Source organism: Nyctereutes procyonoides, unplaced genomic scaffold, assembly GCF_905146905.1.
Source record: "Nyctereutes procyonoides isolate TBG_1078 unplaced genomic scaffold, NYPRO_anot_genome, whole genome shotgun sequence".
Classification (NCBI taxonomy): domain Eukaryota; kingdom Metazoa; phylum Chordata; class Mammalia; order Carnivora; family Canidae; genus Nyctereutes; species Nyctereutes procyonoides.
In genome coordinates, this window is record NW_026575121.1 from 27,806,789 (window position 1) to 27,831,642 (window position 24,854).

The window sequence follows — 24,854 nt, forward strand, 5'->3', positions numbered from 1 at the left end:
GAGACCTCGACCAAATGCCCCCAGGTACAAATGCATCTCTCCATTCTGGTCTGTGTGAACTGTATGTGAGCTCTAAGAATTGTTCCCTGAGGGGCTCCTGGGTGGCTCAGTCAGTTGAGCATCTGACTTCAGTTCAAGTCATGATCTGAGGGCCCTGGGATCCAGCTTGGAGTCAAGCTCTGCACTCAGCTTGGAGTATGCTTGCCCCTCCCCCCACTAGTGTGTATGTCCATGCATACAAGTTCTAATAAATAAAATCTTAAAAAAAAAAAAACTGTTCCACCCATTGCCTTCCTTATTCTTTCCTTGCTTTCCTCCACACACAGCCAAACCCTTCCAAGAGGACCACTTTCAGGATCTCTGGCACTCTCTCTATACAACTCCTTCCTCTCTGTTATTGTTCCCCTTAAAAGCCAGTTGCCTGGACTTCTCCCAAATTCCAATCCCTATCTGCCTCAGTGCCTGCTAAGCCCCATTTGGGTTCTTTCCCTCTGCTTTACTTTAAAGCAGAAGGCTAAGGCCCTAGTAAAGTTCACATCGTTTCCTACCCCACTCCCAAGAATCACAGTCCTTTACTGCCTGTTGTTCAATATGTAAAAACATCTCATCTATTTTGTCTGGTTTTCTAGTTGTTTATGGTAAGAAGCCAATTCCCCTAGTGGTCAGAAGCCAAAGTCCTCCAAGGGTTAAATAAGCTATCATCACAGGTATAAACTATGAGCTAGTATGCAAATATTAGCACGCGAAAACACATCTAGATAAAGAGTAACATTTGCCTCATCATCCAGGTTTTGTTTCTGAAATTCCACCACGAAGACAAGTCCACAAAGGAGAACACAACTGTGCATAAACTATTTTGGAGAGGTTAATTTTCTCCAACTTGAAAATTTCCAAATTACTCAGAGCAAGAAACCTCTTTAAGAAGGGTTCCTTTTATTTATTCTCCCTTCCCTTATATAAATAAATATGTGGGAGATATCAGAAAGGGACACAGAACATAAAGACTTCTAACTCTGGGAAATGAACTAGGGGTGGTGGAAGGGGAGGAGGGCGGGGGGTGGGGGTGAATGGGTGACGGGCACGGAGGGGGACACTTGACGGGATGAGCACTGGGTGTTATTCTGTATGTTGGTAAATTGAACACCAATAAAAATTAATTTATAAAAAAAAAAAAAAAAAAAAAGAAGGGTTCCTTTTTACAAAGCACTGACCCTATAAAAATGCAAATGACTCCAGAAAGAATAGCACTTCACATTTTCCTCAATTAAGCAGACTCCAGTTAGAAGCAGTCATTGGTGGGTACCGGTGGCTACCAGGAGCCATCACAGCACAGAGAGTTGGGAGTGTCTGGGTTGCGAATGGAGGAGAATTAAATTGAAGGAGAAAGCACATTGCTAACGGGAAAAAAGGAGGGCAGAATTATCAACTTCATAGCTTTGCCCAGGGCAGCCCCCAAGGGAAAGGATTTGTCTGCCTGCTATATTTCCCTTGGGTACTATCTGTAATTACTATCACAGCTCATTGATTTTCAATTCTTTCTATTAATACATTTATTGGCCATTCTGACATTATTAAAATCAGTCCAACTCTGCTTCTTTAGTGGAGGATAGCTCTTCCTTAAAATGAGTTTCACAAGTATAGATATTTTTCCTGCTTTTTTTTTTTTAAATGGTCTTTTCGTATTAGGAATAACATAGCTTCAGCATATGTTTCCCTTTGAAGCCCAGTAGTGACACGTAAAGATTTCACTACAGATCAAAAGATCTCAAGCAGTGGGTCATCAGAGAATATTAAATGATAAGCAAATTCATATGTCTAAGATAATTCTACCAATTTACTAGCTATGCTGGCTCCTGTTCCACAGTAGGGGAGGTAATAATGAGCCTCCGTTAAAAGGGTAATGCATGTGGCATTTTTACAATGCCTTTTCTTCTCTTCTGATAAAGTCATTAAAGTAACACTGTCTTGCTAAGCTTTTACACACAGATATATATTAAACCTTTTATGTTAAACTAAACATAACAGTTTACTGAGGAAAAGAAAAAGGTTTGTTGTTGGGATATTTCTTTTCCCCCCTCTCTCTCTCTAAAGCTACTAAATTTTAATGTAACTGCCGGTCTTAAACATTCCATAGAACACGTCTCGGTTCAGGTACCATCTTCCACCTGTCTCTATTTCTTTACTAAGCCTGAAGATTGGGGTCTTTTCCAAACTAGCACCTGTCTTAAAATCCTCAATATTCTACCGTCTGGCACTGGCTCTCACTTACAATAAATAGCATCTGAATCACTATTTATTGAGCCCGGCCCAGCCATAAGCTCCTTGCACTGAGACAATGAGGAATAATGAGAAGCATAAAGCGAGAGCTCCACACTACAGGAAGGTACCATATAGTTGACTTATAGGTGCTAGTCTGTCCTCTGTGATACAGAAATGCCTCCACCACCTTGTTATGAATGTCCTGCAGAATGGTTTGCAAAAGTTACTGCAAGCTGCCTCTAGGAACAGGACCACTGCTCCCTTCTGTCCTACCTCTGAAATTAGGGAGCTCATAGGGATCTATAAGCTAGTTAACCATGGAGGATACAATTAAACCCTCCTCCTGCCATACCCACACCCTTCCGGACTGCACAGCTGTGGTAAAGAGGCATCTGGGGCGCCTGAGTGGCTCAGTGGTTGAGCAGCTGCCTTTGGCTCAGGGCACGATTCTGGGATCCTGGGATCAAGTCCCGCATCAGGCTCCTCACGGGGAGCCTGCTTCTCCCTCTGCCTGTGTCTCTACCTCTATCTCTCATGAATAAATAAAATCTTTAAAAAATAAACATAAAAAAAGAGGCATCGGGCTTTGATTCCCAACATAATCCATAATACATAAGGGTCTTTTACAACCCAGTTACTGAATGCTAGGAACACTTAAAATTGGCAAAACACCTAACGTCTTTCTCCTTCTCTCTCTACGCTGCTTTTGCTACCACTCCACCATAGGCTCACAGGTCAGAATTGCACCTGCCCCTCCAGGGGAAGAGTCTGGACCACTGCTGTGGCAGGTGGAGGGACTCAGGTCAGCTCCTTTCTCCATAGACTAAGAGAACAGTGAGAGTGGCTGAGTGATGCATGTTTCCTTCAGGACTCCCACTGGCGCCCATGCACTGATGTATTCTTCTATTTTTACTGAGAGAGCTTCTTTTCCTGTTTAAACATTTTACTTTCAAGAATTTCAAACACATACAAAATGAGACACAATGGTTATAGAGCCTTGGGTACTGGCTACATGTGGCTTTAATAATGACGGACTCCTGGTTAGTCTTATCTTTCTCCCCATCCATTCTGTCCTCCCATCTCACTTTGCAGCAAATCCCAGACACGTAATCACTTCACCTGCAAATATATCAATAAGCATTTCTGAAGTATACAAACTCAGAACTCCTTTTTTTAAAAAACTGTGGCCAAATACCACTATCATATCAAAATAGGATGGCATTTTTGTGTTAACATAATCATTGATTTCTGGCTTCATTATTCCATTTTTTTGTGATAAAATCTAATAAGAATTTGAAATATTTCTCCAGATATGCTTAAATAAAAATTCAAATGAAAAAATAAGGGTTAGAATTTGAGATTTACCTGAAATGATAAATTAACCCAGATGTTTAATCTCTGCTAACTACAATATGAGAACTGCAGCTATAGAAACTGAAGCAATTGGGCTCTTTTTATTCCTGCTTTTTTCAAAGGAAGAATATTTATTCAGCAGTCACCATATGCAGGCAGGCTCTTAGGATGCTGGACTTCACTTCACTTCCTAGAAGTGAAGAAATAGGTGGATAGAGACCAACAGGACACACACAGGTGGCCCCTGGCAGAGAGAGTATCTGAACTTGGGTCTGTCACTTTTTAAAGTGACAGCATTTCTACCTACATACACAGGTAACCTCCCTGTCATATGATTGTTAAACTCATCATGGGAAATGCTTTTTCTCGCTCTTGGCCCATTATCATAATCAAAGAATGTCAGATGGAACTTGGGCCAGCCTCTAACACCCCCACTATACAGATGAGGACATAGAGGCCTAGAGTTATGAAGTAACTTCCCAGTGCCATTCAAGCCAGTAAACTGCAAGGCCAGGAACAAAATCACATTTTATGTTTTTGAGGCAGTACCCTTTCTCTGTTACCACCTTATCTCTGAGTGGAATCGTTCCAGTCCTCTTCTTCCTGCTTTAGTTCTTTGCTTAATAACATGTTAGAACATCCAACGGCTGATGGCATTTGGGAAGCTCTTGTAACAGCAGGACACAAGCACCAAAGGTCACAGTCAAAGTCACTTCAATACTCCTTGCTGAGCCCCTGAAGTGTATCACAAGAGCACATGCCCTTCCCATGGACTGCTTAGCAGCATGTGCTGTATTACCGACAAGCCTGAAGAAAACTGAAGTCACGTTTCAAGAGACTACAATGATGATCTACTTAGATATCCTAAAACTAAGGATGCAGAAGCCACAGAATTCCAAACAGAAGGCAAGCCACAGAGCTGGTGTCGACATGCCACTATATCTACCCAGTTCACACGCCAACAAGGTGAAGACTATGCCATCAATGAGAATGTATGTTTCCAGTATTTCCAATTTTTATTTTTTTGTTCACAACAACCCTATGAAGTAGACAGAGCAGGTTTATAATGAGCTATTGACTGGCTTCAAGTTTGTTTTTTTTACCATGCCAGTTATAATGCCCAGACCAGTGAATGACCACTGACCATGTGCCAGGACCTACAAGAAAAATACAAGAAATACTTCTTGTCCTCTAAGAGCTGAGAATCTGATTGATGAGATATGATCACATTCACACGCCATAAAACCATGAAGAGAATGAGGCAAGGCAGCCAGAACTTTTCAGAGAAGAGAGAAAGCAGAGTGGCTAACCTAGACCCATCCCACAGTCTATCTTCCAGCTCTGAAATGTGGTCATCTGGTCCTGAATTCCTTAGAAGGGTGGGGGGATATGTATAGACCAGCTGGCGGCAGAAGACCTAAGGGACTATTTATAGCCAGAAGGGGAGAAGGAACATATGCCTTCATGGTGCACTGAAAACCTGAGGTCCATGGAAAGTAGTGTATCTTTACAATACTGCCTGGGGCCTGAAAGGCACACTAAATTTTTCTTCCCCTAGAGACTGGACATTTAATGTTTATGTCTTAAAAACAGTCTTGAAATCAGGTTTTCCAAAGTGATTACAGAATCCAATCCTTGACATCAAGCTCAGGCTTTCCCATTCATTGTTGTGATGCAGATTCATTTCTTTCTTTTCTTTTTTTTTTCTTCAGATTCATTTCTTAACTTTGTGTTCACTGTTACTAATATCTTTTTCAGAAGCCCATGATCACACGCGATTCTTTTAATTTCACCAATGTTTACACTGTATTAAAAAAAAAAATCCTCATCCAGCTTTTACCAGGAAATGAGGAAAGAGTCCTATAAGACGGAAATAAAGGAATCTTTAGAATTCAAGTATTCCTTATCTAAAATAGTTCTGGTTCTGAAATGATACCGCATATCACCCATCCTATTATCCCCAATTAAAAACTCCAGTAAAACAACCAAAAATGAAGTTCACTAAAAGTCTAGATTTATCCCTAATTTTAAAGAATTGATTTGAAGTATTATAAATGATTAAATACAAATTATTGTACTCCATAAATAATTAGGTCATAATACATTTCATTAAACACAGGGCTGCTTCTCTTGAAGCTTCACTATAAAAGAGAACAAAATTATATCTGCCATGTATTTAAGAAGTACATACAAAGCCAAGGAAAAGAATAAAATCAAGTTTCTACTTCTCTTCAACATACACAATCTAAATTAGGGTTAAAATACTAACAACAGCTCCATTCACAAGGAGGAAAATTGATTTTAATAAATAAGCATTAAGTAAAACCTATGAACCTACCATTTTTCCTATCCCTATTTGAGGGCAGTAAATATTTTCTATAGATCATGTGGCATGAGGTTCCTAGTTACAATGCAAACCCCCTGGGAATATTGGCTTTTTGTATGTGCGTGTGCGTGCATCTAAATACTTCATGCAAACCTTACTTTCAAACTGCGTATTACAGTAAAGGAGAAAGAAGTATCATGATATCATCAAAGTTCCCAGAGCTGGTGACAACAGTGCACCATCCTGGTTCTGACTAGTGACCCAAATAGTAGTCTCTGGCTTCTGTACTTCCTCCAAAATGCTTGACTTGAGTGGATTTACTGCTATTCAAGTTGAAGAACATTTCGTAAAATAAAAGCAACAACGTGGAATATCCACTTTTTCATTTTTCCATCAGCGTGTGATGGTGATGCTATGTGATGAGATGCTATGGTCTGTGCAGTGTGTTCAACTTAAACACGGGGTGTGTAGAAATTTATTTTATGAAACTGATACTTACACACTTAGATTAAGAAAACAGAAATTCCAAAGAAATAAAACTAATCCTTCCTGTGTTAGGTTCAACAGCAAAGGTAAAAACTGTATGATTTGGAAGACAGAATTTAACTTGAGTCATACTAGAAAATCCAGGGGAACAAAAGACTTTTCCTGAAGCTTTGTCTACAACGAACAAATAATATTAGTCCCTGCCACATGGTCTTTTCCACCACAATGCTCCACTGCCTAAGTTTTAGGTTGAACCTAATGTGAGTCAGTCATTATGTCATGCATAGAACAGGGAGGGTGTATTATTGGTTGTCATACCCCACAAAGTTCACTGCAGAGTTACAATAATCAACACTGAATATAAACTTTCAGACACAGGCTTACAGTGAAGAAGAGACATATACACTGCTACATATCACACCCTGACATATATATTACTCAGGAAGGGGGAAGTTATTGAAGAAACCCTCTACATGCTACATCCGAATTCATGCCCTAAGTTCCTCATTATGAAGTCCTTTTAATACATCAGCATCCTAACCCCTTGTATGGGGTCCCACGTGAACTCATGCACATAGATTTTTACAAGTTAAATTTGATTTACTTTTAAAATTTCTTCCAATTAGTCAATTACTAAACATTGCCTATGTTTTGCTTCTTTTGGTAAGAGATACATTAATAAGATTAAGATTAAATATTTACTTAATTTATCCCTTCCTTAGTCCTCTGTACTGCCTCAGTGGTGATGAGTAACAGAGGTAGGCAGTGTGCTCTTAGGCACACAAGCAATGCTTTCTCACTTAAATATAAAACATGATGAGCCAATGCTGCAAGCAGTCATATTGCCCTTATTATAATTTTAACTACTGAAGCTAAAAATGTTAATAATTATAAAATCACCTATGTCCTTTTAAAAAAGAAATCTAGCTTCATATTTTCACTAGCCATATGTTAATTTGTCCATTTTGCTATGTATTTATAAATTTAAGTCCCCTTTCGCTTTAGGTCTATTTCAAACTCACTGACCTAAATTGCATCATCTGTCCTCTAGTCCTCATGACATAAAAAAGGGTAGATGCAAATGTCAAAAGAGAATCAATCCAACAAACATTAACATTCCCGTACCTGTACTCTGTAATTTCCTAAGAAAGAAATAAGCCGTTTGGGCATGGATGTTATATTCCTATCTTTTTTTTTTTTAATAATTTCTCTTTTCTTTGGATTTATATTAGCTTTTCAAAACATTCACTAACTTCAATAAAAACATATGGCTCTTATAAGGTCACTGTGTCTTCCTAGTTTCAGGAAGTTCTCTTTTCCAAGGTAGTAATATTGGAGGCTGCAAATGGATGAGAACCAATCAGTCTCAGATGATCTTGACCCCTGACTGGAGAGAAAAGCACAGGCCAGTGAAAATCAGAAGCGTTCTGCAAACGTCAAGATGCTCTGGAACGACTGCCACTATCATAAAGAGAAAAGGGTGGGGCACCACTGGAAACTCACCCCTTGTTCAGATTCCAAAAGCTCTGTTTTGACTCTGACCGACGGCATCCCATCAAGCATTAACATTCTGTTCTCAAACGTGTTGATATTCTGAGAACAAAAAGAGAGAGGGAAAGTCAGCTGTAAAGCATTCACATGAGGACATCTGGTAGAGTCTTCCTTCATAGTAAGTCGTACATTTAGTACTGCTAACCTAATTTTTAACAATGAAGTATAATTAAATGAGAATATCAGCATAACCAATTATGCCCCTCTTCTGAACTATCATTTGAAATAATGACCAAGAAGTTGAATTAATCAGTCTGATTCTCTGACCTCTGGGTTGGAGGTCAGACTATAATAAACTGCAATAAAGAAACCTTAACATTAATTTACATGGGGCTGGAACAATTCATCACACTTTTGCAATAGTGGAAGGAAGCAGACGGATGTTTCCTTCGTCTTAGCTCTGGGGGTTGTATGTGTGCAGAAATCCACAAAGGAGGAAACAGATTTAAAAAATGACTATATGCTCATATTAGCGTCAAAGGCTAAATAATTTGAAAAACAAGAAAATATAATTCTAGACACTGAATTTTGGTACAGCAATTTATATCAGATGAAAATTTCTATAGATCAACCCCAAGCATCTACTTCAAAAGCAACTAATATAAATTTTGGATTGAAAGTGAATTTTTAAGCTCAGGTCTCAACCCAAAAATAAATAACAATTTGTTTTCTGTTTTGGTATATGTTTGGGTGAATTCACCACTTCTTGAAAGGAGAACCTTGTTTCTACTGTGACTCAGTAGAATTTCAAACCATATTTACAAACAGGCTAAATCAAGGTTCTTTTTCTACTAATTTTCACTGCTTTGGGGGTTTTCTAAAGTCAATAACCTATGAAGGGAATCCTAAAGACATTCAACATTGTTTGCTTCAGACCAAAATCATGTTTTAAAATATGTTTAATGTCAACTTTACATTCATCTACTGACCATAATAAGAAATTGAAGTGACTAAATTTGAGTTTTTATAATGTTTCCTTTGCTCCATCATAGAATGCACATGACTCTAAAGTGGTGTCATTAAAAGAAAGAGTGACCTGTTTCTAAATATCTTGCCCACCTCTGATGACAAAGGTTAATAGCATTTCTAAATCTTCAGGGTTTGCCTCTCACATAGTTGCTTTTTCTTTTGAATGGTTAAATAAAAACAACTCCCACCTCGACAAATCATAAACGTTTTTATTACCAAATAATACCAACAGAGTGCAGTATAGTAAAGCTCTAATTATCTCTATTTCTTGCCACTCTTTTTTAAGAAAAATAAGAAATAAAATTTATAGGGCCTCTTATCACAAATATTTGCTCTGAGACATCAACAAGAAGAAAAGGCAAATTTACTCTAGAGCTAACTAATGAGCATTTAAAAATCCCATACTACCTAGTCTATTAGGTAATAAAAAGAAGAAAAACTACTGTCATCTTCTTTTCTTAGAAATATGCGATATTATTAAAACTGACAGGATGCATTTTTTTAAATTTGTGCTTTTGACTTATCCATATTTTTTAGGCATTTTGCATCCTAATGGCTTAGAGCAGAAAGAACGGTGGTATCCCTGGCAAGCTCAGTTAATTTGTTCCAAGCTTTAAATCCTTTCATGGAGGCTGGTGAGTTGTTTACACATCAGGCATGGATCTCCATTCCTAATGTGTCACTTGCTTCCATGGTTGGAAGCAGCCAGCTTGGCTTGCAACCACCCAGTTTCAAGAAAGCCTTCCTGCAGCCGGCCAGCCCTCAATGCCCCTGCCCTTCACAGCAGCCAGAAATCTACCCTAACAAAGCATCCCGTAGGCTGTTTGGTTGGTAGACAATGAAGAATGAGTTGATATTGCTTGCTACCCCGGAGGAGGTCTTGCCCAGACGAAAAGGGAAGATGCCTTGCAAAGGCAGGGAAAAGACAAAGAGCGATTCTGGAAAGACAGGTTTAATGAACTGTTGGAATCTGATTAGAGGCTAATGTCCCTTTTAGTGCTTTGTACCAATTTACAGCTGATATACTTTAACCATTTTCCTCACAGGCTGTGATAAACTCATTAGTTTAAAAAATGCAAGCTAACCAGAGTCTTTGAAGTTAAAAACTGATAAATCATGAAAACCTGACTGGGCCCATGTTCCATTTAGCACATTTAAATATCACTGTATTTTCATGATTTTTTATTGTTATTCTTGAATAATTCCACATGTGTTAAAGACAGGATTGTACATTATCATTTCCTATAAAAGTAGAAAAATAAAACACATCTCTAGAGTTTAAGAAATTAAGTTTTCGCTGGAAATATTTCTTTTTCCATGGTTTCCCAGGATCACTCACCATCCAGGTGTTATTCATAACACCATGAATAACAATGTTCACAGCTAAGAAACCAATCCTTAACTATAAAATTCAACTAGTGCAGATTCAATTTGTATATAAGCCTAAAAGCAATACTATAAGTATATACAGAGCATATTAATCTCTACATTCATGATTCTAACCCTGTTTAGTATAGACTTAAGCACTGAGTATCACACTGTATTCCAGACCATCCAGGAAAGGATATGGGTTTAATGGAGCACATGGTACAGCATTGAGGATATAGTTCCTGGAACAAAATATCAATAAATTTCTCTAAGCTAAAATCAGATACATAGGATCTCAGCTGACTATACACTTTAAATATGTAATAAACTCTAATAATTTGAAATTGCTGCCAAACATATCTTGCCATGATCTTAATCAAAACACATTTGCTGTGGAATCAATAGCTCAATTGATTCCCAAGGGGTAAATAAAATTACAGTCATCAATTTTAGTAACATAGTGTTCTTTGTATATTTATGTTGTAATAAACCTTTTGATATTATACAACTCTATATAATTTACATGTATATATATTCATATATACAGGTACACACACATGTAAACACTTACAATACTTGTTTCATATGAGTACATTTTATTAATTAAAGCAAAAGTTACCATCAGATTTATTAACTGGCTGTTGATCAATTACATGTACACTAAGAATTGTACTCTGGACTTTCCTGTTTGCCAAATAAGATTTGGCAACACAGAAGTCCAGCTGATAGAGCTCTCCTAGTCAAAACCAGGACAAGTACAACCTTCGATGAAACTAACATCTGAAAATATTTTGAATGGAATGTGCGGGAAGCATAGGGACACATGATCAATGATCATCTCAGAAAAACAGAATAGGGGGTGTGACTTTCTCATGGCAACTACTAGAATTAGTCCTCCTATTCTCAAAATGTAAGTCTTTTCTTCGCCCTCCTCCGGACTGTGGGTCATCAGTTCCTTGGAGAAAAGACAACTGTTTTATCATAACTCCAAAATTTGTGCTGAAATACAAGAGAATCAGTGAGTTCACCTTACTTTATATTGGTAAGGTTCAACAAACCTAAGAAATTAGAATTACAGGCAGCCACCAGTTTCAGATATCTATCACTATACAACAAATCACATTGTAGCATAAAAAAAATCATTTTATTATCTTGGTAACAAACACAGTAATACTTAATATTTGCATGTTTATTAAGAGTCAGACCTTGTACTAAAGGGATACTCATTTAGTCCTTAGAGCAACCCAAGAAGTCAATGCTATATTCTCTGAAGATGAGATATCTGAGACACAGGAGGTTAAATTATCTGAGGTCTCAAGATTACGAAGGGGTAGTGTTCCATACTAACTCTCTCTCCTTCTCCCTCATCCTTCCTCCTTCTTTCTCCTCCTCCCTACCCCAATCAACCCCTCCCCAACTCTCTCTCTTTCTCGCTCTTCTTCTCTCAGGAACTCTGGAATCTTATTTAACAGCTCCTCTCAGAACTGAGCTGATTTAGTGAGTGAATTGAATATGCTTCTGGTCACTGGGGAGTTGTCAGTGTTGTTCTGGTCACTGGGAGTGTCAACATTTTGGGGAATATCCGTAAGAGGTCAAATAAGTCCATGGTTTCAAACCTATTTCCTTTATTTTTCCTTTAAGTTAAACTTTCAACATATTTTCTTGGCTTGATAAGATTATGCATTCTTCCCTAGAAATATCTCATTAATTTAGCAAGTCAATCCCATTCTGATTTCAATATCCAGAAAAATCTATAGTAATCTCATTCGCCACCCCGTGTTTTAAAAATATTCATATACCTTTGATGGCTCATTCAATATTTTTACAATAGTTTCGTGTACTTGGATGGTAGAGGAACACTATCTTCTACATTTGATACTCAAGAGATACATCTGGGCATCACATTTATTATCTCTTAGATTAAGTATAAAAGCAGAATTTCTTAGCTCTACCTCACATATCCTCCCAATGATTAATTTGGTATAAGGCATATGCATAATCAAAGTACCTCAAACAGTACAAAATAAATATCAGTAATAATTTGCCATTCTGTCCCAGCCTTTCATTTTCCATTGCTGTGTAGCATGAGAGGATAGCACATCGATGACCATATTGGCAGAACTAAGAGCTAAACAAGAGCCCTATTACAACTCTCAACTTAAATCCCCTTCAGTGCTTTCAATGATCCACATATACAGTATTCTGCAATATCTGTCTTCAGTCTTAAAAGTCTTCTATGCTGGAAGGCAGGGGAGTGAGGGGATGGGTAATTGGGGATGAGCACTGGGTATTATATAAGACTGAGGAATCACTGACCTCTACCTCTGAAACCAATAATATATGTTAATTAACTGAATTTAAATAAAAATGTTTTTTAAAAAAAATTCTTCCATAAATACCTCACCTGGAAACACGGAATTATGTCTCTCATTGGGGCTGGTAAAATTTTGCATACCACGCAGCAACTTATATTTTCCTGATAGCAAGGATCATTCTGTTTCCTATGTTGGCAAGTGCTAAATTACCCCAACAATGCCGTTCACACTGATATTTTAGAAATGTCATCTGAGATTCCAAATAATACTCTCCACCTCAGCATTCATAATACAAAGTGAAATAGAATGTTATTTTTGTCATTTTCTGAAGAACTGCACACTGGGGATTGTGAGTTAGCCAAATCTCTCCATACACAAGCAGTGAGGGTCTCTGCTATGCCAAAGTCCCCTCATTCCGTTCATGCCACATCCGTGAACCATGAGGCACTACAGCAAATGACAGGGGCAAGCCAAAGACTGAACAACAGAAACCAGGTTAAGAAAAAAAAAAAACTGGACAAATTGTGGTTAAGAGAAGTGCCAACCCACCACCAATCAAACGCCATAGAGGGAGGGCAAAGCTTCAGTTCAGCTGGGCAGGTGTTAACCCTTTAGGGCATTTCAGGGAGAGCACTAACTTGCCAGAACAGGTAGTGGGCTGTCAGGATGAGCGAACACGTATTCTTGATGTCACGTAAAGGTAAAAGAATTATTCAGCCATAAAAAAGGAAGGAAATCTTGCCATTTACAACAACATGGATAAACCTGGAGGATATTATGCTAAATAAGTCAGAGAAAGACAAAAACCAAACAAATTTGCTTACATGTGGAATTAAAAAAAAAAAAGCCAAAAATTGAGCTTATAGATACTGAGAACAGACTGGTGATTGCCAGAGGCAAGATATATATATGTGTGTGTAATGGAAGGTGGTCAAGAGGTACAGACTTCCACTTACAGAACAAAGTAATTCTGGGGATGTAATGCACAGCATGGTGACCATAGTTAATAATTCTGTATTGTATATTTGAAGACTGCTAAGAGAATGAATGTCAGAAACATTTTTCCTATGCAGGATGATGGATGCTAACTAGACCCACTGTGATCATTTCACAATAGATACAAATATTGAATCATTAATATTATACACCTGAAACTAACATAAGGTTATATGTCAACTGTATCTCAATAAATAAATAAAGACAAGAGAGAAGTGAATTCAGTCCTGGAAAAAGAGGCCAGAAATCAGACCCTCTATAGGGCTAGCAGAAACAATTCTGAGGGCTTAGTCCCAGCAGAGGCCAGAGCTAGGGAACAGAGCAGAAAGGAATTAGACAGCATATGCCCAGCCCAAGCCTTCTTCCCTGGGCACATGCATGGACGCATAGACCAGACACCATGAGGCCAGGCAGAAGGACCAACACACTAGATTCCACACATGGAAAATTACACTTGTAACACAGGATGATCACACAGATCACAATTCTAAAAATAATAATATTAACAACTATAATAATAATGGCTACCATTTGCTGAGCATATACCTACTGAGCATTGTTGTTTCATATGCTTCACACTCATCACATTATTCATTTGTACATTTACTGATTCACTAAAAAAAAAAAAAAAAAAAAAAAACACTTACAGAGTACCAGACACTGTTTAGGCATTTAGGGTAGATCAGGGAACAAAAGGAGGAAGTTTTATAGTTTCATTCTAGCCATTTATTCCCCTGACAGCTATTTTTTGTTTTGTTTTTTGCTATGTCCATTTTAGACCAGAAAATTCAGATTCAGAGAGATTAAGTCATCTGCCCAAGATTATGAAAATGGCAGGCAGCCTAACTCTGGGGCAAAGTCTACTTTCCATTGCTACTGGGGATAGAAAGCCTCAACTGATGAGTCTTCAAACATCGGCTGCAAACTGTGTATGCCCCGAGCTGCCCAAGCTACTCTGGCTAGTGTGCTTGAGACTACTGATCTGACAAAAGGCTGGAATGGGGACTGAGGCTGGAGCAGTAAGGCAAAAGCAGGCAGATTAGAGACAAAAGGAAGGCAAACAGTACTAAGATCCGTCTAAAGTCCCAATCCTGCCCTACCTGACGTACCTCTGACCATGTTTCTCATGTGCTGCAAACCAGCTAAACCCATCCCCATTTTCTACCATTCTGCTCAGATTACATTTCAGTCATGCCAAAAACACTCTGTCCCGTAGCCCTTTCTGTATTCTATTCCATCTTTATACACATCACCACCTGACACATTCTTTATTTGCTATTACACTAGAATGTAAGTTGCAGGATAGGACGTGGCCTTGTCTTCTTCTCCATAACAATATCCCTATATCCAGACTTATAACTGTGTCTAATAGATAGTATGTGCTTAGTAAATATTTGCTGGGCTAATGAGAACAATAAATGTAGGCAGACATAAGGTCAATTCATTATTCCTGGGTCTAACTAACCCTGGTGATAACTGTTCCTTGACAAACGAGAAGAACATAAGCACAATCATAGGGTAATAAAATACCCTATGCTTACGAAGAATGGTAAAGGTTTTGGTGTGGCTGGAACATACATGCATTGGAGGAGAAAGTGGAGAGGAGATCAGGTCAGGCTGTAAAGGGTCTCATATATCATGGCACTTCATTTAATCATTAAAAAATGTTTCATTAATGCCGCCATATGCTAGCTGCTAGGAGCACAAGTAAACAAGATAGAAAAGCTTCCTGCCTCAAGAGCTGAAGGCAAATGGGGAAGAAATGTGTTCGGGCATCACACAATATGTGACTAGAAGCTGTGAAGGCCTATTTAGCAAAAACATAGTATGTTTACACTTCGTGTTTAGAAAGATAGCACTAGAATTAATTTGAAAGATGACCTATAAACATATAGGACTTGATGCAGAAGGAAGAGCCAGTTCATAGGTGAGCCAGATAGCCCAGGAGAAAGGTAGTAAGCTAGACCTAAGGCCATGGCAGTGGGAAGGAAGAGTAGGAAAAGTATTTGAGAAATAGTACATAGGCAAAATGAACAGCCTTTGATGATTGGCAAAGAGGAGGAAGTATGGTGATAAAACAGAGTGAGAGGGAGTGTCAAAGATGGCTAATTTTTCTAGATTGTTTGCAAAGGTTGAGGCAGGCTACCCAATAGAAAAGCCAACCATGGCATATGTATCCCTTATAGGACCTACTATATTCTGAGTTAGATGAGTATTTGAGTATATCACTTAATTTCAACATATTTTTCCATACACAAGATCTGTGACACACACAGGAAGATTTCTCTTAGGCTGAATATGTTTTAATCTTGTAAGAGATACATAAAGTCAAATTTATCCAAACTTGGAAACATAGGTTTGGTTGAAATAAAGCAAACATATATATGTCATTTTATAAGCTTCACCTTCAAGGCAAGAATGGACTCTGCTTTTACTAACACTCTCATCAGGATTTATAAAGTATGACAGACTTCTGTGATTAGTGAAACTTAAAAAAAAAAATAACAAAAAAAAACTAGATATTTGCCAAAGTACAAATTTAAAAGGACTGTACATTAACATATTCATCAGTCATTATCCTTGATGAAAATCGTGTGGATATTAATGAAAACACATCCAGAACACTGAATGGATTATGTAATGAAATAACAACACCGGTCTTCTATGCCTAGAGAAAATTAAGATTACTATCAGGTATTAAGTCATTTATTTTCTGTAGGAAACAAAGGAAATGACTATTGACCTATATTTTCACCTTTCCTGGTCTACAATGATGTCAAATGGCTCCTTATCAAATCCAAATGGATTATCTTATTAAAACATGGCCTTGTTGACTGTTTGTCTCCTGCAGAGCCTGAAGAAACAGTTGAGGAGTTGGAAATAAGTAAAAGAACTTTGAGGAGAATTAATAATCCAAGTTGATTTTTTTATTATGACTATTCTTATGAAAACAAAAAGGGAAAACTCAGCCTTAAGGTTCTCATTCATACCCAGAAAATATGTAAACTGCAAACAAGTAAACTAAGTTTTTATTTAGTTAAGATTTTATAACAAATATAATATTACATTCCTTGAAATCCCTAGGCACAATATTGGTTTTTAATGCATGTTTAAAAAAAGTCAAGGTAGAAAAAGATGAATTTTTACAGGTTATTTCGTCCAAGAAGGATGGTTAAGCAGGTAAAAGCACTATATAATGTTTGTCATGTTGTCCAAAAAAAAATGTAACTAAAGTACTTTTTATTAAAAGATTACATTAACAATAAGGAAGCTGCAACAGTTAGCATTGTCTGGCCAGCCATGTTGGACACATCAAAAAAGTGGCCATGTATTTCTTCTTTTTCCCCATACTCTGGATCCTGGGAATGCAGTGAAGACATTATTGGTTGGCTGCCAAATGTACAGGCTCCACTCAAAATGTAATCTGTCAGTTACCAAATATATTCACCTCTAGCTATGACTTTTCCAGATTCTCCAAATGATGTCTTCAGGTATAATAATTAAATTTTATGTATAATCCAAACCCTGTGCTAAGTCAACATTTCTAACATTTCTACTGGCAGTGCTGTTACATATCTACTTTCATTTTTTCTCAGTTCCATCTTCCAGAATTCAAACAACCTAATTTTTTAACTTTTTAAAAGCACTCTATCTTCCATACCTATGTTTTTTCTGTATGCTTTCATAATTGCACAGAAATGTAAGTAGGAATAGAATATTGCCTAGAAAATGGGCTCAATGAAATATACTTCCTGGGTTAGAGTCAATGTACTTGTTTACTGTATAATCTTCTTACGGTACCAATTTTCACATCTGTAAGATACAGGTAATTTTCTACTTCACAGAACTGTTTTAAGGATTCAATGAGATAATGCACATAATGTGCTTCAGTACTTCACAAGTCTTTTACGTTGTTATATTAAATAATTTAAATTAGTAGTAGTAATATCATTTTTACCCATCCTTTCCAAACTTACTTTTAAGAATGGATATTCTAATCAGATTTTTGTTTGACTCTAAAGAATCACTCAGGTTTATGTGTTAGAGTCTATGAACTATCATAAAAGTTGAATGGTAATGGTATGTTTGGTAAAAAATACGGATGATAGGAACTGAAGGAAGATTGAACTACACAATTAAAATACATTTTCTCAAGGAAAAATGGCAAAAATGAACTATGTTGTCTGTTTAAAACTGTGAAGATGTGCACCAATTACATATGAACACAACTTGCCTCTCCCTGGGCATCCCAGTGAGGGCATTTAACATCTCTAACTACCAGACACAACCATAAGTGTCTGACAACCCTTCCCAGCAACCAAACACTATGTGATACAGTGCTAAAAACCCCTTACTTATGGTTCCCCTTCACACACTTGCCTGGAAATACACTGTTTTAAAGAAAAATATTTACTACTATGACATATCTAATATACATGTTACTGGAGAAGATACCTACAGAGTGACCTATAATTCGAAATGTAGAAAACTTTCAAAATTATCTGGGGAAAACAAAAGAACTACAGAGAAGATAAAATAAATCCAAATGGCTGAAAGTTTAAAATGCGCATATTTGTAGCAATATGAAGCCAGTAATATTAACACTTCCATGTCATTATCCATGCTGCCGTCATCTTGAATGTCCTTCCCTATGTCTCCATATCCTTATTTTTTTTTCCACATCCTTATTTTATCAACCAGCCTTATCTCAGAATTTCTATAAGGTATATGTATGCATGCATGTATAAGTAAATTAAACCCAGGGCTATTTTCTTCCCTTTAGTGATTACTTCTCAAATTCTAAAATGTAACACAATGGAAGTCAGTAAAGAAACAAAAAATATTTGACAGGAATCTGAAGTACATACAGCATTTACTCAGGCTTTGTAACTTCCTGCTAGCCTCTTAATAGATCTGACCCACAAAAATAGAAACCATATAATTTTGAACCTGTATAACTTACTGCACCCAGAGTTTCTATTACCTTTTCCTGCTACTTGATACTGAATATGGATAAAATAAATGTTGCTTACACAGGGAGTAAATATGCCCTGATTAGGAAGTACAATGCCACAACTTAAATAAACATTGTTTTAGACCAGGGCTTTTCACCATCTGCAATATGGACACTTAGACCAGATACTTCTTTGTTCTTGGGGGCTCTCCTGTGCACTTTTAGATACTCAGGAGAAACAACCCTGCCTTGTACCATTGGATCCCAACTGCACTCTCTCACACTCACAGTTGTATTAATCAGAAATTGTCAAATGTCAAAGAGGGGGGATGTTGAAGGGAGGAAGGTGCCCCCGCTTAAGAAACACTGTTTTGTAATTACTGATATTATGAACTCATTAGGAAAGAATCTTAATTCTATATTGAATTTTATTACCCAGTAATATAAACACTACCTCGATATTAAAGGAAAATAACATCTGATATAAAGAATATTTATAGTTCACTTTAAAATACACCTGCTGGGAAATTAGTAACATTTCATAAGATGGTTTTATTATTTTGTTTAAATTCTTTCTAGACCCCGTTCTGTGTATCCAAATTTTCTCACTAAACAAGTGCAAGATTCCAGAAAAGAGTTGTGAATTTGCTCATTATTTCAAACTATGGGGGCCTAAAAGAAACCTGTGAGGATTTCAATAGTAATATAGCAATTCCAGGAAGCTTTCCTGACCCATTCTTAGACATGGCCAATGAGAATCGACCCACACAGCTTTGAAAATCCCTAAAGTAAGAAACTATAATTACCCAAACAAATAAGGCAATCCAATTTGCAATGAGAAACTAGAAGACAGAGTTTTAATTCTTAGCTCTACATCTGATTTACTGGATAATGCTTTATACTTCACTTTTCTTTGTAGAAACCAGAACTCTAAGGTCACAATTTTGAAAATTTAACTGCATCTTAAGCAAATAGAGTCACATAATAGAAAATCATTAATTAAGTCTATTGGTACAGAAGGATTAAAAAGTGACTTAAAAGGAGTTAAAGATTATATATGGTCACACAATATATATGCCATTATATATAATGCATGTATGTGGTTATGTACTATATATATCATGTAATATATTTAAATATTATATAATTAGCAAGTATGATTTAAATTAAATATAAAGAGATTTTAGGAGAATTCTTTTCCAACACAGTATTAAACAACTATCTTTAAAATTAAAGATATTGCTACTAGATTTTAAGAGGGCAAAACATGGTAAAATTTATCTTGTTCATAAGCACCTTTTTTTTTTTTTAAGATTTTATTTATTTATTCACAAGAGACACAGAGAGAGAGAGGCAGAGACATAGGCAGAGGGAGGAGAAGCAGGCTCCATGCAGGGAGCCCGATGTGGGACTCGATACTGGAACTCCAGAATCACGCCCTGAGCAGAAGGCAGATGCTCAACCACTGAGGCACCCAGGCGTCCCAGTACCTGGTGTATTCGTAAAGGGCAGACCACTGTGAACCAATACCACCTTTTGAATACTATAAAATTGTAGTAACAACTGCCTCAAATACCATGTAATCTTCTCTCTCAACATTAAAAGCTTACTAAATTCTGAAAACACACAAATAGATGAGAAACATCAAGGCCTATGAGAATCTTGGTAAAAACAAAGTAAATGATATTCTAGAAAAATCACTGGACAAGTACATAGATAAGTATGTATAACACCACACTGCTTACAGTATTAAAATAAAAAAACAAAAAGAAAAACAAAAGGAATCATTCTAAATGTCAAACAATGGAGCACTAGTTGAATGGATTATAGGCCATACAAATAATATTTATGCATTAGATTTATGATATGTAGCTTTTTGTCTTGAAGTTGATAAATTATCATAATTAGTGAAAAAAGAGATGACAGGAGAATACATTGCCATACATCTAAAAACAATGCTTATAACAAAGAGAATGTGAAAGAGATAAAGAGAAGAGGGAGAGAGACAGAAAAAACTAAAAGGATACACACATTCAAAATTATAGGTGACAGGACATGGAGTAGTATTCTTTATTTTTGCTTTGATAAATGTTCTCAGTTTTTATGAATTTAATATATTATATATGCAATTAAAAGAAATATCTGACTGTTCACATTTTGAGATATAAAGGAACCAAAGAGATTAAAAGGAAAACAAATGAGAGAAATCAAAGGAGGGAAATTAACGTTTTTATCTAGATTCTCTCATAAAGTATACAAAGGTCACATCATTCTTCTAACCAGGACAGGGCATGCACACACACGGAAGCACACATATACCCAGAGTCATGTGTACAGTTAAAATTTAACTACTACAAATCTAAAAAATATGTAGATGAAATTAACTTATTGTCTAAGTTATATTTGTAATTGATGCACTGAATCCTGTTATATTGTTTCATTCATGTGGTATATCAATTGCCTGCAAATATTTTCAGTATGCAGAGCTCCATGATATACTGCTATTCAACCTGCAGATTATGTTCTAGGCAATTCCATGACAATAGAAAAATGGACACATGATACTTTTATCTTGTGCTAAGAATCTAGCACCCTGAGAAAACAAGCTATGGGCGAAATACTTTTATTTCTTTTACTACATAGAGCAGCATTGAGTATACCTTAAAAGATTTTAGTCTTTTGAAAAATCGATCTCTCCTGTAAAAATCCATAGGAGCAAAAAGATTTACATTCCTCAGATTTTTAAACAAAATATACTATCTTCTAATAACCACAAACAATTATACTCTGCCTGTTGTGCTGGATCTCTGATTACGTAACAATCCTGGAATTGTTACTTGAGGAAATTCCTAGAGAGTCAAGAGGAAAAGAACTGGATTCTCAATGCTGCATTTTTGGAAGAACTAAAAGTACCCTAAGGGACTTTCAGTTTCCAGTCCACCACATCACAAGTTTAAAGTCACCGATCTGTTGTAACAACAAGAAAAAAGCCAAATAAACAAAAATCACAACCTTTGTTAGATCCATTTGAAAAGTGATGTCATAAGGCTGTTGCCCTAAAAACTGGAGAGAAAGACAAAAGGATACAGAGAACCACAACTTGCCAGAGCAAAAATCCTCGAACAAAAACTTTTGTGGGAACCAGTGCTGGAGTAGAGAAACCTGAGCTGTAACTGAAGAGTTACTGGAGGTTCAGAGTAAGAGTTCAAAACCCCAGGGTTGGGGCACATGGATGGCTCAGTGGTTGAGGATCTGCCTTTGGCTCAGGTCGTGATCCCAGGGTCCTGGGATTGAGCCCCACATCAGGCTCCCCACAGGGAGTCTCCTTCCTCTGCCTATGTCTCTGCCTCTCTCTGGGTCTCTCACTGAGTAAATAAAATCTTTAAAACAAAACAAAAACTTCCAGGGGAATGCAGCTATGTGAGGTCCCCACATTCGGGTGAGTTTCATATTCAGGAGCTGTGCTATGTCCTTACAGTGAATATGAGAGAAAAATCCCCTCATACTATCACCAGAGGGAGGATTTCCATCTGAAATATGCCAGAGCACTAAGTTCTTCTTAACAAGGCCTGTCCTTAGGAGAAATTCTTACCAGGACCTTACCTGCTGGGGTCTAACCCACACCTAACCTACCTGCAGGAAGGAAAATATACAACTCCAGTTCCCACTAATCATCCTGTTCATATAAGAGGGGTGGGGGTGGGGACTGGGCAGCACTGGTGAAGTTCATAGTCAAGAGGCATAGTTTGACCAAAAGACTGAGACCTGACCATAGGACTTTTCTCCCTCCACCTTACCAGCACTAAAAGTCTTACTGTAGTTCATTTTATCCATTTTATCATGTCTACCTTTCAACAAAAATTTCCAAGGCATACCAAAAAGTGATTTAAAGAGAATGAACAAATGTCAGAACCAGTCAGATATTGCAGGGATGCTGAAATAATCAGACCAGAAAATTTTAAACTCTGTTTAATATGTGAAGGGCTATAATAAAAAGAATTTTAAAAAGACAATATGCAAGAACAGAGGATAACATAAGCAGAGAAACAGAAATTCTAAAAAAAAGACAGAAAAAGACATGCTAGCAATCAAAATCTCTGTATAAGAGAAATGAACAATCCCTGGTTGGGCTAATACAAGGAAAAGGAGGGAAGGATTAGGCATACTTTGATATTATAGGCATTCATGCTACCCATGAAACAGAATATTTTTTTTAAAGTGGACTTGGATTAGTTGTAAATGTACATTACAAACTCTAAGGCAACCACTATAATAACTTACAAAGAAATCTAACTGATATGCTAAGAAAGGAAAGAAAATGGGATTATATATAATCTTCAATTAAGAGCACAAATGCTAGAAAAACTGTGGAAGACAAAAATCGGAACAAAGAACAACAGCAACAATACCAAGGGAGGGCAGCTCCAGTGGCTCAGCAGTTTAGCGCCGCCTTCAGCCCAGGATGTGATCCTGGAGACCCGGGATCGAGTCCCATGTCGGGCTCCCTGCATGAAGCCTGCTTCTCCTTCTGCTGTGTCTCTGCCTCTCTATGTGCCTCTCATGAATAAATAAAATCTTAAAAAAAAAATGCCAAGAGAAAATAGTAACCAACATGGTAAATATTAATCCAACTATATAGATAACTACTTTACACATTAGTGGTCTAAATATGCCAATTAAAGGACAGAGACTGTCAGAGTGGATCAAAAAACAAGGTCCTGCTATATGTTGCCTATAGGAAAACCAGTTTAAATACAAAGACATATATTTGTGCTCGCTTCGGCAGCACATATACAAAGACATATATTTATTAAAAGTAAAGGGATGGAAAAAGATATACCATACTAACACTAATTAAAAGAAAGAAGCAGAATCTATTATTTCAAATAGATCAGACTTTAAAGCAATGAAAGTTATCAGGGACAAAGAGAGATATTACATAATGATAAAGGGCTCAATACTCCAAAAACATATAATGATCCTTAATGTGTATGTGTCTAACAACAGAACATCACAATATACAAGGCAAAAACATAAATAGGATTTCAAAGAGAAATAAGTGAGTCCACTATTACAGCTGGAAACTTTAACACCCTTCTATCAGAAATGGACAGATTCAGTGGCAGAAAACCAACAAGGACAGAGTTGAATTCAACAGCACCATCAATCAACTGAACAAAATTCACAGCTATAGCCTACTTCATCGAAAAACAATAGAGTACATGTTTTCAAGCCTGAATGGAACATTCACCAAGACAGACCACATTCTGAGCTATTAAACACACCTTAAGTAATTTAAAAGAATAGAAATCATACAATGTGTGACCTCAGACTACATTGGAGCTAAAGTAAATCAGTAGCAGAAAGATAGCTGGAAAATTCCAAAATACTTGAGAGATAAACAACACACTTTCAAACAACAAATGGGTCAAAAAAGAAATCTCAAGAGAAATTTTAAAATATTTTGAACTAAATAACGCTAAAAATATAATGTATCAAAATGAATGGGATGCCAAAAAAAATACTTAGAGGGGAAAGCAAAAGCAGTAACTATAGGAAAATTTATATATATTTAAAAAGAAGGAATATCTAGTGCCAATAATCTAACATTACATCTTAAGAAACTAAAAAAGAAGAGCGAATTCATCCAAAGTAAGCAAAAGAAAAGAAAGAATAAAAATTAGAGAAGAAATCGATGAGACTGAAAAGAGGAAATCAATAGAAAAAAAAAAAATCAACAAAACCAAAAACCGGTTCTTTGACAAGATCGATAAATCTAGCCAGGCTAAGAAAAAAAGAGAAGACACAAATTAACAATATCAGAAATGAAAGAGGAGCTATCATCAGAGATCCCATGAGAGATAAAATAATAAAAGAATACTATGAACAACTCAATGCCCATAAATTTGATAACCTAGATGAAACAGATCAATACCTTGAAAAATACAATCTACCAAAACCCACAAAAGAAGAAATAGGTTATCTGAACAGGAATGTATTTATTATAAAGAAATTGAGCCAGTAATTAATAACCTTTCAAAACAATAGCGCCAGGTACAGGGGTGCCTGGGTGGCTCAGTCAGTTAAGCATCCAACTCTTGGTTTTGGCTTGGTCCTGATCTCAGGGGATAGAGCCCCACACTGGGTTCCATCATGCTAGGCATGGAGCCTGCTTGGGATTCTCTCTCTCCCTTCGACCCTCCCTCACCATCTCTCTCAAAAAAAGAAAGAAAGGGCAGCCCAGGTTGCTCAGTGGTTTAGCGCCGCCTTCAGCCCA

At 36.9% G+C, this 24,854-nt stretch overlaps 1 protein-coding gene across 4 annotated transcripts in view; it reads right to left on the minus strand.

Annotated features, from left to right (window-relative positions):
* Window positions 1-24,854, minus strand: part of KLF12 (KLF transcription factor 12) — a 424,918-nt gene that overhangs the window by 226,028 nt on the left and 174,036 nt on the right. For 3 of the 4 annotated variants that reach the window (XM_055336030.1, XM_055336031.1, XM_055336032.1), the window contains exon 3: window positions 7,928-8,017. In XM_055336030.1, the coding sequence (XP_055192005.1) occupies window positions 7,928-8,017 (90 nt within the window). Of the gene's footprint in view, window positions 1-7,927; window positions 8,018-22,986; window positions 23,054-24,854 lie in introns of those variants that run through there. The other variant, XM_055336033.1, reaches the window with a different exon arrangement.